At 44.0% G+C, this 16,788-nt stretch overlaps 1 protein-coding gene across 1 annotated transcript in view; it reads right to left on the bottom strand.

The window, feature by feature from the left end:
* The window catches only part of DRC1 (dynein regulatory complex subunit 1), a 742,360-nt gene that overhangs the window by 65,061 nt on the left and 660,511 nt on the right, over positions 1–16,788 (bottom strand). The window contains exon 15 of the mRNA XM_069605601.1: positions 14,399–14,545. Coding sequence (XP_069461702.1) covers positions 14,399–14,545 — 147 coding nt within the window. The remainder of the gene's footprint in view (positions 1–14,398; positions 14,546–16,788) is intronic.

Genomic DNA, 16,788 nt, shown 5'->3' with positions numbered 1-16,788 from the left:
GCGGAGTTTAGGGGAGTCTGAGAGAATATTATTAAGTCAGTGCTTTATGTCCGAAATGAAAACATTGAAAAGGGCTGATGCCAAAATTCATCCCTGCTTCAACCCCCTATAGGTGGTGATTGGGGCAGATAATGTACCATCTAATGCAAGACGAATCTGAACAAGTGTGTTTGAATGGAATTGATGTATCCAGTGTTGCAGGTGGATTGGACAATCTGCTTTTAATAGTTTTTACTCAGTAAATCTCTCGCTATTGAGTCAAATGCTGCCTGGAAGTCTATAAAAGGCAGGTCCACTGCTTGTTTCATCTGTGCTTCGTGCAATTTGATGAAATGCAATGTCTGGAGATTTGCAGCCTTTGCCAGACCTGGCATAAAACCTGTTTGATTAGGATCCTGCAGATTTGCTACACTGGTCCATTGATTAAATTCTCTTAGCACCAATCTAGCAAATAGCTTTCCAGGAATGCCTAAAAGTGCCACTGGTCTATAGTTACTATGATCTTGATGATCTCCTTTCTTGTATATAGGCACTATAACTGATTTTTGCCAAGAGGGTAGGATCTGGCGGGAGCAGACGACTTGATTAAAGATGGTGAATAATATCTCGCCCCATGCTTCTGGGTGCAAGTTTAGAGTTGCGTTTGAAAGTCCATCAGGGCCTGGTGCCCTCAATGTGCTTAGTCTACGTATTTGGAGGACTATATTCTTGACATCAAAGTTGATGTTGCGATGCCTGTTCTAGATAATTCCTTCAGGGTGGTTAGTCACGGGGATTCCTGCGTATGTCGTTTTTAAAAGGTTTTCCAGGGCTTCCTGTGACACTGCATTTATTCGGATAGACATCTGGCTGCTATTAGTTACATTGTTTGATAAGCCCCATATCAGAGCCAAGCTTTTGGATGTAAGGGCTCTTAACATGTCCTGAGCATCGTTCTGTAGCATTTGAGCTTTTCTAGATCTGATCCAGTTTTTATATCTGCATTTGGCTGAGTTTAGCTTCATGTTCTTTATCTCTAGGAGTAACCTGCTCAAGGCATGAATTGAAGCATCCATAGTCTGTTCTTCTAATTACAAGTTCCTTATCATACACATGAAGATGATAAGTATGTGAAAAGGTAAGTCCAACCCGCTTGGTTTTGAATATCTGTATTGCCGCGACGTACAAGCCCTCTGAATAAATTGTCTGAAGCCAAAGAATATTTGAAGGGTATGTGAGCTGCATATTGAGCTTCTGCAATAGGTGCGGTGTGTCCACTTGATTCTATTTTTAGCATTCGATACTGCAATATCTTTGACGCTGTGATCATTCAGGGAATGAAGTGATGTTGCCCCTGCCCAGGTTAGTAACAGAAGATCATGATCACTATATGTCTGAGGATTAATCTGAAAGTTTTCAACAATTTCTTTGGTAATGGAAAAAGACCTCCCTTTGAAGGCGATTGTTTGGCTAAAAGAGTTGAAATTCCACTGTATCGTACCCATCAATGGGCAGCTGCAAGGTGATATCTCTCCTACCCCGACCTGGCAGAAAGGACCGTCGGAAGCATTACTGGATTAAATATTCACTTCGGTCTCACTACCTGACTTAGACTCGCTCCAAATTACGAAAACCTTGAAAAGTGATCATAAGATCTTAAAACTCTCCTGGAACACTGAACAAGAAAGAAGACTGCTGATCATGCTACCCCCCCCCTGGGATTAGATAATGGTTTTACCAGATTGTGGATTAATACACAAAATGCACAATCCTACTCGAATAACATTTCTCATAAATTTGGGAAGTGGCCCAACACTATTGGATTACGATATGACTCTCACTCCATTTAGACGTGTGAAGAGGATCCCCCCATCGATGAATGCCAATTTTAATCATACATACCACCATGATCTTGTTGCAAAGAGAAAGCAGAAGCGGAATGAGCTAAAGGAAACGCTCCAGCTACCCGCAGACCACCGGGGGATTAAGAGAAGAAAGATCAACCAAAAATATAAAAACTGTTTATTGATGTCCAAATAGGTCCGGTATCAACTTGACACTGAACATATGCTCCGAGCGCTAAGGAACCGTAATTCTGCAATATTATGGTCCCTCTTAAACGGGAAATCAAATCAGGCAACAATGCTAATTTCAGAGCTATTCGAAGCAACGTGGCAGCCGTACTTTTTGACTCTATTTGCAGAACCCGCCTTCAGGAAAGTAAGTCAACCAATTATTGAACTCAAACAGAATCTCTTGGGGCAGCTTGTACCACTCAAAGATTCCCATCCACAAACAAGGTGAGAGATCACTGCCAACAAATTACAGACCCATTGCCTTATTAGACCCCTTGGGGAAGCTTTTTGCAGAAATGCTGCTTAAGAATTTAACCACTTGGATGAAACTGTCCCAGAGAGGGGACTCCTGACAAACTGGGTTTGTCAAGCGGGTAGGCACGAATGTCAACTTGCTGCTCCTTATTCTTCTCCATGGCTGATCTATGCCGACGACCTTGTCATAATGGATAAGACTCAAATAGGTCTGCAGAGACGGCTAGATAGCTGCGCTATTTATGTCAAAACTAACAATATGACGATGAACAACGAAAAGTCCCAGGTCAAGAGGCGTGCAGAGATCAACGTTCTGCAACGCACAGGTTTCTCTTTGTTCGTTTACTTCATTTGCGGTAAGAGGTTCCAAGCTCAGGACTGTTGGGATGATTATAGGTCTGTGATAGAAGTAGAGCAAAATTTGCAGATGTCAGTTGTCAGAGAAATTGAGTGCGCTCGGTTAACTAAGTTCCCATTTTTCAGTAATTTCACTGTGCGCGTTGTTCGTTTAGGAGTGATTTCCAATTCATTTAAAAATGCGTTGCCAGTTTTTATTGGAGGCATGCCCGATGTTAAAGTATAGGCGGCAGATATATGAGTCATGAAGTAAATGCAGATGGATGAAAACTTTCACAATGCAAGATCCAATATTTAACACAAAACAAACATATACATTCGGGATCTCCATCTCACCCACAAGCCAGCAAACAGCCAAAAGTACTTATTATGCCCTTCTCAAAAGCATGCGCGCAAATGAATGCGAGCCAGTGCTTTATAGGGGCTTGTGGGAAAATGGGAGGGGCTTCCTTGTTCTCCTCTCTAAAATAGAAATAAAAGGATATTTTTAGCCAAATGATATTGCTAAATGGTGTGGGTACAAGCAGGAGTAATATTGTTGAAGGCAGTTCATGAAAATCCACCTAAGAGTCCATACCAAAGATATCTTTACAAAGACGTGGAGGAGAGCAGCAGGACAGCCAACAGCACTTATCATGCACTTCTCAAAGCGCGCACGCCAATGCACATGAGCCAGTGCTTTATACGGGCTTTTGGGAAAATGTCCGGGGCTTCCTTGTTCTCCTCTCAAAGATATTGTGACAAAGACGTGGAGGAGAGCAGCAGGACAGAGCAGGACACCCAACAGCACGTATCATGCACTTCTCAAATCCGTGCGCACAAATGCACGTGAGACAGTGTTTTATAGGGGCTTGTGGGAAAATGGGTGGTCTTCCTTGTTCTCCTCTCAAAGATTACTTGTCAAAGATGTGGAGGAGAGCAGCAGGACGCAGCAGGACAGCCAACAGCACTTATCATGCACTTCTCAAATGCGTGTGATTCTACAAATTAAAACTTTGAGGGTCTCCGTCTATCACCCCCAGACTGACGGGTTAGTTGAACATTTCAATAAGACCTTAAAAAGTGCTTTGAAGAAATTGGTAGAGGCCGTGGGCATTATTGGCCACCAGGAAGGCTCCCCAAGCTTCCCTGAGGTTCTCCCCATTCGACATCCACTATAGACGCGATCCAAGAGATGTCCTAGACATGTTAAGAGGGACGTGGGAAGAACGGGAAGAAGCCATCATACTTCTCCCTCAAACTGCACAGTGGATTAAAGAATATACAACTATGACAGTAGGAATTAGGCTAACTAGAATTGTGCCTGTTTTTCAGATATCCAGTTGAAGAAGCTAAGTGAATGGACTCGAGCAAATCTGGAACTGGCATTTGTTATTTTGCACACTTCCTCTTTCCCCTCATGGTAGGTTTACTGTGAAGTTGAGAATCAAGTGGTTGCAGACAGAACCCTCAGTGGGGGGCTGTGGGGTGCATCAACGCCTGCTAGTCAGGCAAGCTGGGATCTGGCAGAGTTCTTCCCATTTAATGAGCCTGCTTAAAGAGAGTGTCACAAGAAGGAACAGCACAACACACGCAAGACACAAATAGAGTGTGGGTCCTAGAGGTCGAAGAGCCCTTCACATGAAATACATCTCTTGAACACGAATGTACAGGGCTTAAAAAGTGTTGGATAAAGAAAAAAAGTTTTAGGCACAAAGACAGAAACTTGCAGCTGCTCTTTGATACTCTGCCGCATCCACGCTAATAAACAACTGATGTTTGGGCACACGTGTGAGAGGAAAATGCTGCTCAGGGTGTGGCAAAGGATTCATCCTGGTATTATTTCTTCTATACAAGAAGGATGCTTTTCATGATGCTCCGGTTATGTCCCCAAAATGGAGGATATCTCATACATATGGAGGAAAGGGGATTGGACAAAGGAGTAACTATGAACACATTTGACAAACAGAATCTCAAACTGAGTTTTCCTCTCATTGGGTGTTTTCTGGCTAGAGAATTGAAGGCATTCAAATCTATATCTATGATTTCTGGAACAAAAAAGACCATGGGTAGTGTAGAATTTTGTTCTGGCGAGTCTCACATTTTGCAAAGAAATGTACGACCAAAGTGGATATGCTCAGGTTACATTCTGCCATCCATACACTTATTAAAGTGTATATATTAAAAAGGTGGGGAGAAGCTTGTTCTGCAGGACACCAAAAAAGAACATTCAGACCAATCATGACTGCTAGATTCAGCTGGTGAGGCAGGCCTAAGCGGAATGAATGGTCTTGGACAAGGCAGCACGCAGAGTCTCTAATGGGTGAATCTCTGACACACAGAGCAATGTCACTCTCTTCTATTTATAGTCCACAAACACCTCATGCTTGTCCTGTTTTATGTTTCTATTTAGTGACTTGTTAACCAGAGCAGGTATTGTTAAAGAAAAGGAAGATCAGGCAGAAGAGATAGAAGAAGGTGTTGTCTAACAAAGAAACAAGAGTTTCTCAGCAAACCTTCCACTATGAAATAAGAATTCAGTGAAGTGGAATTACCAGAGAAATACAAAAACAATCCATGAGAAGAAAAGTAGCTAAAATCATAGCCTGTGCTAAGGCGTTGCCTCACACAACATTATAGTATTCATTAAAGTGAAACTGTAATTGCAGTACATTGTGGGAGCTCTATGAAGATTGCTTTTATAAGTGACAATTGTCTCCTTTGTGTAAAGAGACATTTACATTAATTTCCACATGTACCTGCTACGTTTGGTCCAAAAGAATAAATGCATTCCAGAAACAATACTCTGTTTGTTGATCTCTTATTATTCTGGGTTAAGTATTAAAAATGAGGAAAGTAAGGATAAACAAGGGTTTACATTTAAATGACTTAGTTTCACAGAGTGTTCTCTTGTTACACACAAAGTTCCAGAATCTCTATTGTGCAATAAGATGTACGTATGTATGTATGTACATATGTAATGATAAATAATGAAGTTCCAATGATGGGGACAGTAGTAACATTATGATTAGTAGCAGATTTAATAGTAAGACTGGTGCCAATCAGATCTAGTATTCGTAAATGAAGACGTTAGACCAAAAGTATATTTTAGATATTTTAAAATGTCATGGTCACTTGGTTTGGAGTATTGGCTAGCTTAGCGTTTGTCCACAGTGGTTATAGTTTCTTTAAATATTTGACAGTGGCCTTGGTCTTGGAGTGTTTCGCTGGCTTGGTGATTGTTCACAGTAGTTATACTTTCTGGTAAGAGTCTCCTCTTTTTTTTTGCTTGGTTTATTTAGTTGGTTCAATTTACTGTGTGGTTCTTCTGGGATCTGAGCTTTGCTGTTCGCTTTTACTCTACAGTAGTTCCCCAATTTCTTGTCATAATAATCTTCTCTCTTCAATGTACAAGAATTTAGACTTCAATTCGTACACTTCAGATGCTATTTGGGTTCCTCGACCTGCTGTGCACAACCTCTCTCTTAGATGTGTTGGTTATCTGCTTGATAATTTCCACTGTCTGTCTTTGTCTTTCCTCATTTCAGAATTTGCTTCACCGCCTTCAAGGATTCGGGGAAGATCATCTTTGCTTCTCCTAATGCAATAGGACGTCAACTTCCTCCTTTCAGCCTGCACAACCTCGCTGACAGAGGGGTTTATGTGCTTTGGTTGAATGTAAACTGGTCACATTTTTAACAAATGTTGCTCTTGTTTTTTAATGCAAATAGATAGATCTTGAGTTGACGTTAGGCATATAGAAAAGGATGCAAAGGGTGTCTTCCCCTGCTTTTGGGCACAAGAAAAAGAAGTAAAAAAGGGAAACTCACATAAGACTCCATTAAGAGAAATGGGTTTCCACACCACATGGCCATTCCTTCTGTAATACCAGATTGCTGGGGTCCCCCTCCCCATAATGCAATTGTTTTTCTGTTTCTGAACTCCAAGATTTACTTCACGTTAAACCTAGGAAATTGGACTTCTCTCGTCACAAGGCAATTGTCTTTCAGTTTCCGAACGGCATGACTTACAACTGAGAGGTAGTTGGACTTGACTTACCTTCTCCTGTCAGTTCTCTACTTTCCTCACTCATCATTTCACACTGGACCAGATTCTCTGGGTTCTTCGTTCTGCAGCCCTGGGATGCATATTGTCTATTTCCCTCTTTTGGTTTCCTCTGTACATGTTCTGTCTCTGAAGGGCCTCTAACTTTGCAGTCCAGCTTCAACTCCTCACCCAGCATGAGCCTCATTATGCAGCCCACTCTGTGTCCGCTATACCCGCAACTACGTGTCCCTTAGCTCTGGTTCGGTCTTGTCATGTATCCCCCTAGACTGCTTTCTCCTTCCTTCTAGCACAGCTGCATGCATGGCTTGACTCTGCGTCTCAATGTTCATGCAGTTGGATTTTCCTCTAACCCTCCTGGCTGTTGCTGACTTCCCCAGTATCGGACATAATGAAGAACCTCTACCCGCTCACTCAGGTTAGCAAACCCAGTTCTTCATTTATTCTCTCTAACATTGCCCGCCTCTGCATATGGTGTAACACTCTGTGGCATCTTTCAAGCTCCACCTCTCTTCCCAGATGTCATGTTTCTTGTCAGCATTTTCTCTTGAAGTTGTTTTACAGGCTCATAAGGTACTGGTCAGAAACACTATTAGTTGGTAATTTATTAGCAGTAGTGACAGTATGGCAGTGAGGATGAGGGCCAGTCTGCCAAGCACACATCTAAAGCAGGAGTCTTCAAACTTTGGTTTCTGGATGATTTGGACTACAATTCCCATCAGCCCTTGCTAGCATAGTTGATTGATCATAGTAGTTCTAGTCAAAAGCATAGGAAGAGCCAGAAGATGCAGATCTCTGCTCTAGAGGTTAGGGAGGGAAGACAGAAAGGATCACTGAGTTTTGGAACCCACTGTGTAGGATGGGCAGGATTACCAGGTATGCAAAACTGTTGGTGCAAAGGAAAACAATGCAAGTCTACTCTCCATCTTTGATACCAAGATGGATCTACACAGTGCACCTCTCGGGAGGATAGCCCAGGGGCAACGTATCACCTTGGAAGCAAGTAGACATGGAACACCACAGGTTCGATCCCCGGGTCCTCGCTTAGAAACCTGTGGGTTTTAAGCGCGTTATAAATAACCTATCACATATCATATCATATCACCTCCTGTGCTTCAAGGATTTGACGTTCTCTTTTAAAAATGTACTAGCAATTCACAACAAGCATTGGCAATGCCAACAGTTTTAGTTTGTTTTGAAAAAGGTCTTCAGTGAAGGACACGCAGAGTGCTTATAAATCGAGTAGCTGAAGACAGACATGGTTATGACATTTTTATTACACCAGTAGTGGGTTTTCAATCCAATTAACTCTTAGAAGAGTGCTTTGAAAAAACACTGACAAGCACTTGGAGTGCAACGTTTGATGGTAAAGCTTTATTAAAGCAAGTTCAAAGAGTTCCCATGAGGAGGTGTTGTGGGCGGGGAGTGGCAGGAGCTGAATGGGAATGGAATTAGCATGTCCATAGGAAGTCAATGGGTGGGAAAATAACCGAACACCACCTACAGGATCTCTGTCCCGCCTCATATGCCAGTCCTGCCTATCTGTACTCTAATGCAATCATTTTGGCTTTTAGGTGTCGCAAGTGATACCTTGTACCCACACTAAAAAGTGAATGACGATGGCCACAAAACACACCTCGCTGCCCTGAAACGCAAGTGCAGGGTGGCTGAGAGGAAGTGGGGGCTTTGGGCGCATCCTATGACAAGCTGGCCTGCCATTTGCTGCAAAGTAAATACAGACTCTCTGATCTGTCAAGAGGAGAGTCCACATTCAAGCCTGTGTCTCTGTGTCCTCTAACAACACGTCCAAACTCTTTAAAATCTTCAAGGAGCTGGCCAATCCTTCTGCAGTCTCTACCTTTCCTGTTCCCTGCCCGGTCCTCTGTATGGCTCTGGCTTCCCACTTCACCCAAGACATCCTGTCCTCGCTCTCCTCTTCCTCTCCCTCTTCCGGCCCCCCTCTAGCTGCATCCCCTCTCTCCTCCTTTCTCCTCTTTCTCTCAAGTCTGATCCTTGAAAGTGTCATCCAAACAGGTGCTCTCCTGCTCCTCCAGAACCATCAAGGACCACACTGACACCCTCGCTCCAGCCTAGGCAGATTTCTGCAATCATTCTGTCGCCACTGGATCCGTCCCCTCTCTCCATCTGCCGACCCTACCTGTCTGGAAAACTATCAACGGATCTCTATCATTCCTTTCCTGGGCAAACTTCTGGTGGAAAAGCTGGCCATCTCCCAGCTTACACTCCACACCAAATCTGTTGGTTGTCTCCATGACCATCAGTCTAGCTTCAGAGCAGCCAGAGGCATGGAAACTGCTCTCCTGAACACCTGTGAAGATCTACTCTATAATCTTGATTCCAGCCTTTCTTCTGGCCTCATCCCCCTTGACCTTTCCTCTGCTTTTGACCATGTCAATCACGCCATCCTGATCAATCGACACTGCGAGAACCTGGGCATCACGGATCAGGCCCTGGAGTGGACCTTCTTCCTCCTGGACCAGCCCTCCCAGGTCCAACTTGGGTTCTTTTTCTCCACCACCTCTCTCGCCCCATGTGGTGGTCCCCAGGGCTCTATCCTCTCACGCTAGCTCTTCAATGCCTACTTGGCCCCTTTGCCCACCTGCACTCTACCTTCTCCTCTAACTTTCAATGTTATACAGATGACACTCAGCTCTCTTTCAGGGTCACCCTTCTCTAGTCTTCTGTGATTCAGGACTGGCGCGCCTCCAACGATCTCTGCCTTAATGCCAGCAAGACAGAGATCCTTCTCATTGGGACCCTGCTCCTGCTTTCCCTCTCTCACTCTTTCCTTCACCTTCCTGTGAGGCAAAAAACCTTGGTGTCATCTTCGAATCCACTCTCTCCTTCTCTCCTCACACCACAGACCTTGCCAAGAAGGCCCAGAAGCTCACTGTCTCCAGACAGTGAGCTTCTGGGTTCTTTCTGGTTCTTTCTATGCTGGACTACTGCAACAGCCTCTTTCTCAATCTGCCTTCCTCTACTCTCTGCCCTCTTTAACTAATCCAGAACAAGACTGAAAGACTTATCCTTGGCCTCAAGCCTAGGGACGGTATCTCTCCAGCACAGAAATATCTCCACTGGCTCTCTGCATTGTCCACAACGCTTTCTGGGGCTGAGGCCACACTATATCCAACTCTGTCTTCCGAAATACCTTCTTTCTGAGCCCTTTGCTCAGCTACCTCCAACTCTCTGCGGGTCAGACGCTTCTCCAGGCAGACAGTGGCGGGTAGATCTTTCTCCTCTGCAGGTGTCTCCCTCTGGAATGGCCTCTCTGTCCCTCTCAATCTTGAGCCAGACCACCTGAAGTTCTGAAAGCTGCTCAAGACCTTCCCTTTCTCCTCTGCTTTCTCTCTCTCCCTCCCCTGCTGACATACCTGCCTGCTGTGCTGACTGATTGCCTGGTCCCCTCAGAGCCTCACTGGGTACTAGGGTCCTCCATGATTAGTCTCCCCTGCACTACCTCTAAGCCTACCGCGCACTTGGGGGCTATTACTGAAACCTCTACAGCTCCCTGCCTCCTTGCACTGACCCAGAGCCGCACTGCCCTGGCTGCACTCACTCAGAGAATTGCTGCTCTGATTGCACTTCCCCTTCCCTCTCACTTCCCCCTGCACTTTTGCGCTGTCGCATTTGCACGATCTGAATGACACCAGGCCTAGTAAGATCGTTTGTTTTGTCCTCCCTCTGTCTTCCCCCCTTGTCTTGTCACGCCTAGACACACTTGTGTACAGGCACGTTATAAATGACATATCATCATATCATATAATCATCAAAACTACTGATATACAGTGGTTTAAGGCTTAGGGGTTGCAGCCAAGCCACCGTTTGTGCAAGTCACAATAACAGCTGTTGTTATTAAGACTTTATTACATACTTCAAGAATTGTATTCATAAGATTTCGAACCTTTTTGGTGAATTGTTATTTGCCCACATTATCGTTCGAGTAAATACATTCTTAGCATTGGCATCTTATTGTCTCAATAAGCCTTTCTCGGGATGTATGGATTGGATGAAACAATTGCCACACTAGATATATAGTGTGACCTCAATTGTAATGTGTCTATCTAGGCCCTTTGCTCTTTTGGACCTTAGTTATTGGCAGCCCTGATATTTTTGTCAAATACTTTATTTGCTTATATGTTTAAGATATTGCTTACCTCTTTACATTAGTGGTGAGCAGGCACATCCCAGTGTTTTGATATCCATGGGGAGAGTTTTCAGAGCAACACCTGGAAATGGGCGCATTGAAACTGAAGGGCTGAGCCTGCAGAATTGGGCCAAACGTAGCTGTGAGGGGGGTTCATATTAGCGGAGAATACCATGCAAGCAATATGTGGCATTGCAGAAGTGATGGGTTTATTTGGAGGCATGTCAGAAAAAGGTGTCAAGGAAACAGTGGTGAATGGTGGAGCAGAGGCAGATCTTATCCATAGTCCCCTTACATCAATAGCTTTAGTACGCATCATACGTGAGTAAAGCAGCACTGAGGGACAGGAAGAGCAGTGTAGAGATAATGTGTTAATTACATAGCGGTAATCTTCATTACTCTTAGGTCTGATCTTCCTCGACACACTACTTATGTCCTGCCTCTACCATCCATGGGTGGATGAAAGGGCCCATAGTCTGATGGGTAACTGTGGGATTCTGGGGTTTATAACCCTAGGGAAGACTAGGGGCTTAAAAAGAGGGGTCCTAGATTGGAGGTAGGTACCTAATATGTAAGTACTGTGCCGAGGAGGAGTAGGAGTAATAAAGACTACGGGTAAGAAATGGAAGCATGCCCAGCCAATCCTTGCCCTGTTGGTGAGATGAATAACAAGTGCCAGTACCGATTTATCATGCAGGCTTACAAATCCGCACACAAACGTGTTTCACGACAAAGAAAGACCGATGTATGTGTGCTATGAATGCTTATTTTGCATAAGTAAGCAAGGTTTTGAGTTATGATTATGGGTCTGTTTGTATGGGCATAAGGGCCAGGAAAGAAGTCACTGGATATTATGGGGAGAATTTAAAAACTGGTATTAACTATAGTTATAGCCTTTAAACCTAAAAAACAACACAAGTCAAATTTGCAACCGGTGTGCAGCAATAGAGCAATGTTAGTACAGCCAGTTGCTGTCACAAAATAGCATCAAATTAAGACATATACCTCACCTGCCAAGCAGCCTCATACGTGACCCCATGAGCTGGCCCTGGATTTTAACTGGCATCAATTTGCATTTTAAGATTTGTAGTGCAATACAGTCACCACAAATCAACAACAAACAAACAAACAACACATAAACAGCACCCACAGCACTCGAGGTCTCGCCCAGTCCGATACTTGCACCAAAAGCTCAGCACACAGTGTATACTGAACTGAAGCCGCCAACAGCACACCACTTCTCCCACTCTCCTACTCACCCCCCAACCGACTAACTGTAGCCGCCCTCCTTCTTGTGTACAGATCCGCCAGAGCGCCTGGGGACCAACTCTGTTGGTGACGGTGCGCTATATAAATACCTTTAACATTAACATTAACGAGTCCCATAATGCAAACTGTGTTTCATTGAAATGATAGATCCGGCTCCAGATGTCTAACAGACCACCTGGCAACTATACTATTAATGACAACCTGGCAAGCAAAGCACATCGCACCTTTTTGTCATATTTCCACATTTTGGAGCATCAAAGTTCTCTATATGCAGGTGCCGTGCCTCTGCCATTCCTTCTGGCAACCAGCAGCCGCTATGGGCATCCAAAAAGGCAAACTGGAGAGAAACATAGTCTCTTGATGGCCTTCACAGACTGTGCGTTAAGTAGGCAGGCGTGTGTTGACAACAGGCAGCTCTGGCTTTTTGTTCCTCACCCCCATTCCCTGCACCCCCCCTTCTGCACCCTCCCTTCCTACTCACAGAATGCATGCAACAAGTGAGTTTCAGAGCCAGTACAAACCGCAGCGATCCCCGAAATTAATAACCCCCACAAAATGAATAAGTACATGTAAGAGGAAGGAAGGTGAATCAGGTGATGGGCAGGCTCAAGGAGCAGCATTCCAATCAGAATATATGATTAGCACAATTCATTTCAGTACTCTGAAACAGTTGGTTAACGTCTCTAATATCCCCCGATATTCCTATACCTCCGTCACCTGCCTAAGGATGAGGGCTTCACTTTTCCAGCAGTGCCTTGATTCCAACTTGCTTCAGTATAGTCATATTATGAGGGCAGCCTGCCCCTATAATACATAAATAATCTTATGTCTCAAGCAACTCCTAATTTCCCAGTATTCCCCAGTCAGCGCCATATTACGGTAAATGAGGGGGCGTTACATGTCTCCAGCAGTCCTTTGTAGCCCTCTTTCTGATTTCTGTCCCTCCTTTGGAGCTCAGTCCTAATGTGACTTTTCCAGGACATCTCAGTGCAGAGAGAACTGTGCTACCGATAAGTGCTTCTGGGCCAAGACAGCATTTCATCTTGTGAGTGCCATTTGCTATGTGCGCACAGTCAAATCACCTTGTTTACTTGCAATGGAAAGCGTTCCATTAAAAAAATCTATCAGCTTGTAATCACAAGTTACAGAACAACGTGTATACTACTGCTGTTACTTCACAGACATTGTAGAATGACTTACAGTTTCAATTTGTATGTCTGTAATTCGCCTTGAGAATAGAAATACATTAAGATATGTCTTTATTTTATTAAAACTGGGATTGTAGAATTTGTTAAAGGCTGTTCCGTCAATCTATTGTCAAAATGCATGTTTGGTACATACTCTCTAAGATGGCCGAGAGGTTACAAGACAACCCCTTTTCTATGTTGCAACTCGATGACGTTCTCATGGCAGTTTCTAAACAATATAGCGCCCAACACAAGACGATAAACTTGACTTCCAAACCAGCAAATACTCATCTCTGCAATCCCATGCACCATTATACAATCATCATAATATTTAAAAAATATGGGTTTTATTAATGTGCACACAGAGTCATAAATAGACACAGCAAAGTAGACAACAAAGACAACAATACTGGGAAAATGGTATGACATATATTTGAAATCTGCTCTATATATATAAATGGAAAAAATGCAGTACTTGCCTGAAAACTTATCATTTTATTTAGAAGATGCATGGTATCTTTCCCATTCAAAGATGGACACTAGTTTCAGCTTGTTTCCAGAGGGCTTCCTTAGAGACAATCATCCAAGATGGCTGCCTCCATGGAAGAGCTCAGAGCTCAAAGAGTTCCCAAAATGGGCAGGAATGGGTGGGATTAGCCATAGGGATTAGCAAATGTCATTCATGTGTGCCGCTTGGCAGAAGCCCTTTTCCCTATGTACACATGAATTTATTTATTTATTTATTGTGCATTTGTTAGGCGCGTGTACAGCAAGTAAATTGTGTTTCAAAGTAGCACCCACAGGGCAACAGGGAGGAAACATGGGATAGAAAACAATGAATACACTGGAGTATTGAACGCAAGCAACACCTAATAGTCCAAACTAAAAAGGGGACTATAGCCTAAGAATAATTATGCTCTCATTAATAAGGAACAGCCATTTTTAGTAAATTGTAAAAGCTTTCTGTCCGCTTTCAGAAACTGCCAAAAAGCCTTGGCAATTTAAGCTATTTAATTACTTTGCGAATGGTAAAAAAATATGGTCAGACTCCTCAGTATACTTACTGGTATTTGAATAATGCTGTTTCCAATGTGTCCCATTCAGTTAGCCTGTGTTCAGGAATCACTTCTGTCGTTGTTTTCCAAAATTCTGCATCTGCACTGCAATCCGGCACCTCCACTTGTGCCTCTGTTGAATATGATGGTTTTTCACTAGTTGGAAAAAGGTAAAAGAAATGGAGCCTATCATCGTATTATCTCACCCTAACAACACTAAGACTATATTTAGATATCAACATACTCCAGTACACCAACCTGTAGGCTGTAGCCACAAGAACGGCAGTAGATCAGGCTGTACATGAAAATGTCTGTAGTTATATGACTACATCCTTCATTGAGAAAGCAGAACGGGGAGCCATAATACAATTAAGTAACTTAAATGCATCTGTTTACAAACTACTAAGGCTCTAAAGTGACAATGAATGCATGTAGCGCATAAAAGAACTTCCTAAAAAATAAAGTCATGTTTTGTTAAACAATATAATGAATAAGCTGTGGTATTTGATTGATCCAGGGATGCAAGGAACAGATTGTTTTCTCATGTTTTTGTAGAACCCTCTCACATCTCCCCCTTCATGCTACCTCTATTACATTTAGTACTATCCACTTTAACATTCCTTCTATGCGTACACCGAAAGAGGACCTTCCCACTGCATCCCTTACAATTGCTCAATGTTTACCTCTTTTCTCCTCACAACCTCAGGTGACTCTCCCCATTTTAACATGTGGCCTAGCATTATCTCTTTTCCGTTCCCTGTGATGTGGACCTGGCTGCATTTTGCAGAAAACCTCCTTTCTTATTTCGCTCTTTCTCTCGCAACATGTTTTATGAAGCCTGCATTCCTACTCAGTGGCGTAACACAAAATGTGGGGGCCCCCCTGCGAGCCATGCTGAGGGGGCCCCCCAACTCGGCAACAAATCACGGGTTGCGCCACACTCTGGGCCGGCCTAGACTGTCACGCTTGCACAATACGCATGAACGTGCTGCTGAAGGGGCATGCCGCACACTGCACTAGGAAAAAGATATAAATATGTGTTTTAATGCAATATACAGCACACTTTCTGAGATAAATTGGCTATAAAGCCAGAGTGTTTGCAATTGTTTTGTAGGGTAACACAATCCAATACATGCAAGTCACCAACAGTGCACAGGAACATTAATGCTTCCAACTGGCTGCACAATGTAGACCAGTGTAAACACGTAATAACATTATAGTACAGAATGCCAGGCCACATTTAGACATACCTAGACTGTTTTCAGCAAAATGCCAGTCAAAGCAATAACACTCATCAAGAAGAGAGCACACAATAAAGCATGTGTCTCCATGGCCTCGAACAGCACGGCCAAACTCTTTAAAATCTGCAAGGAACTGGTCAATCCTGTTGTGGTCTATACCTCTTCTGTTCCCTCCCATGGCCTCTGTACAGCTCTGGCCTCTCATTTCTCTGCTAAATCTCAGGACATCCTGTCCTCTATGTCCTCTTCCTCTCTCGGCCCATTTTGGCCATCTCTTCTCTCCTCCTCCTTTTTCCTCTTTCTCTCTGACAACACCTGACGAGGTTTCTAGACAAGTCCGATCTATGAAAGTGTCGTCCAAACAGGTGCTCCGCTGCTCCTCCAGAACCATCAAAGCCCATATTGACACCCTCGCTCCAGCCTTGGCCGATTTCTGTAATCACTCTTTCGCCACTGCAATGTTCCCTCTCCCTTTGAGCACTCCCTTGTGCACCCACTCCTCAAGAAGCAGTCTGCTGATCCTACCTGCTGGAAAACTATCGCTCATTCTCCACCTTTCCTGAGCAAACTCTTGGAAAAGCTTGCCATCTCCCAGCTTACTCTCCACACTGAATCTGTTGGTTGTCTCCATGACCATCAGTCTGGCTTCAGAGCTACCAGAGGCATGGAAACTGCTCTCCTTAACACCTGTGCTGCTCTCTAACCTTGATTCCAGCATTCCTTCTATTCTCATCCTTCATCTTTCCTCTGCTTTCGACAGGGTCAACATCGCCATCCTGATCAATCGACTCTGTGAGAACCTGGGCATCACAGATCAGACCCTAGAGTGAGTGACCTACTTCCACTTGGACCGCCACTCCGCTCCCAGGTCGATCGTGGTCCCATTGTCTCCGCCACCTCTCTCTACCTGTGGCATTCCCCAGGGCTCTATCCTCTCACGCTGGTTTTTCAACCTCTACTTGGCCACTTTGGCCTCCCTGATCTCTACCTTATCCTCTAACTTTCAGTGTTGTGCGGATGACTCAGCTTTCCTTCAGGCTTCCCTCATCCGCCTCTCCTCTCTTGCTCATTCCTGACTGTCTATCCACGATTCAGGATTGGTGCGCCTCCAACAATCTCTGCCTTAATGCCAGTAAGACAGAGATCCTTCTCATTGGG

Source organism: Ambystoma mexicanum, chromosome 4p (assembly GCF_040938575.1).
Source record: "Ambystoma mexicanum isolate Mex_15411 chromosome 4p, UKY_AmexF1_1, whole genome shotgun sequence".
In the NCBI taxonomy this organism is placed as follows: Eukaryota; Metazoa; Chordata; class Amphibia; order Caudata; family Ambystomatidae; genus Ambystoma; species Ambystoma mexicanum.
Note: the sequence above shows the minus strand (reverse complement) of the source record. Positions and strands in the feature narration are given on the sequence as shown.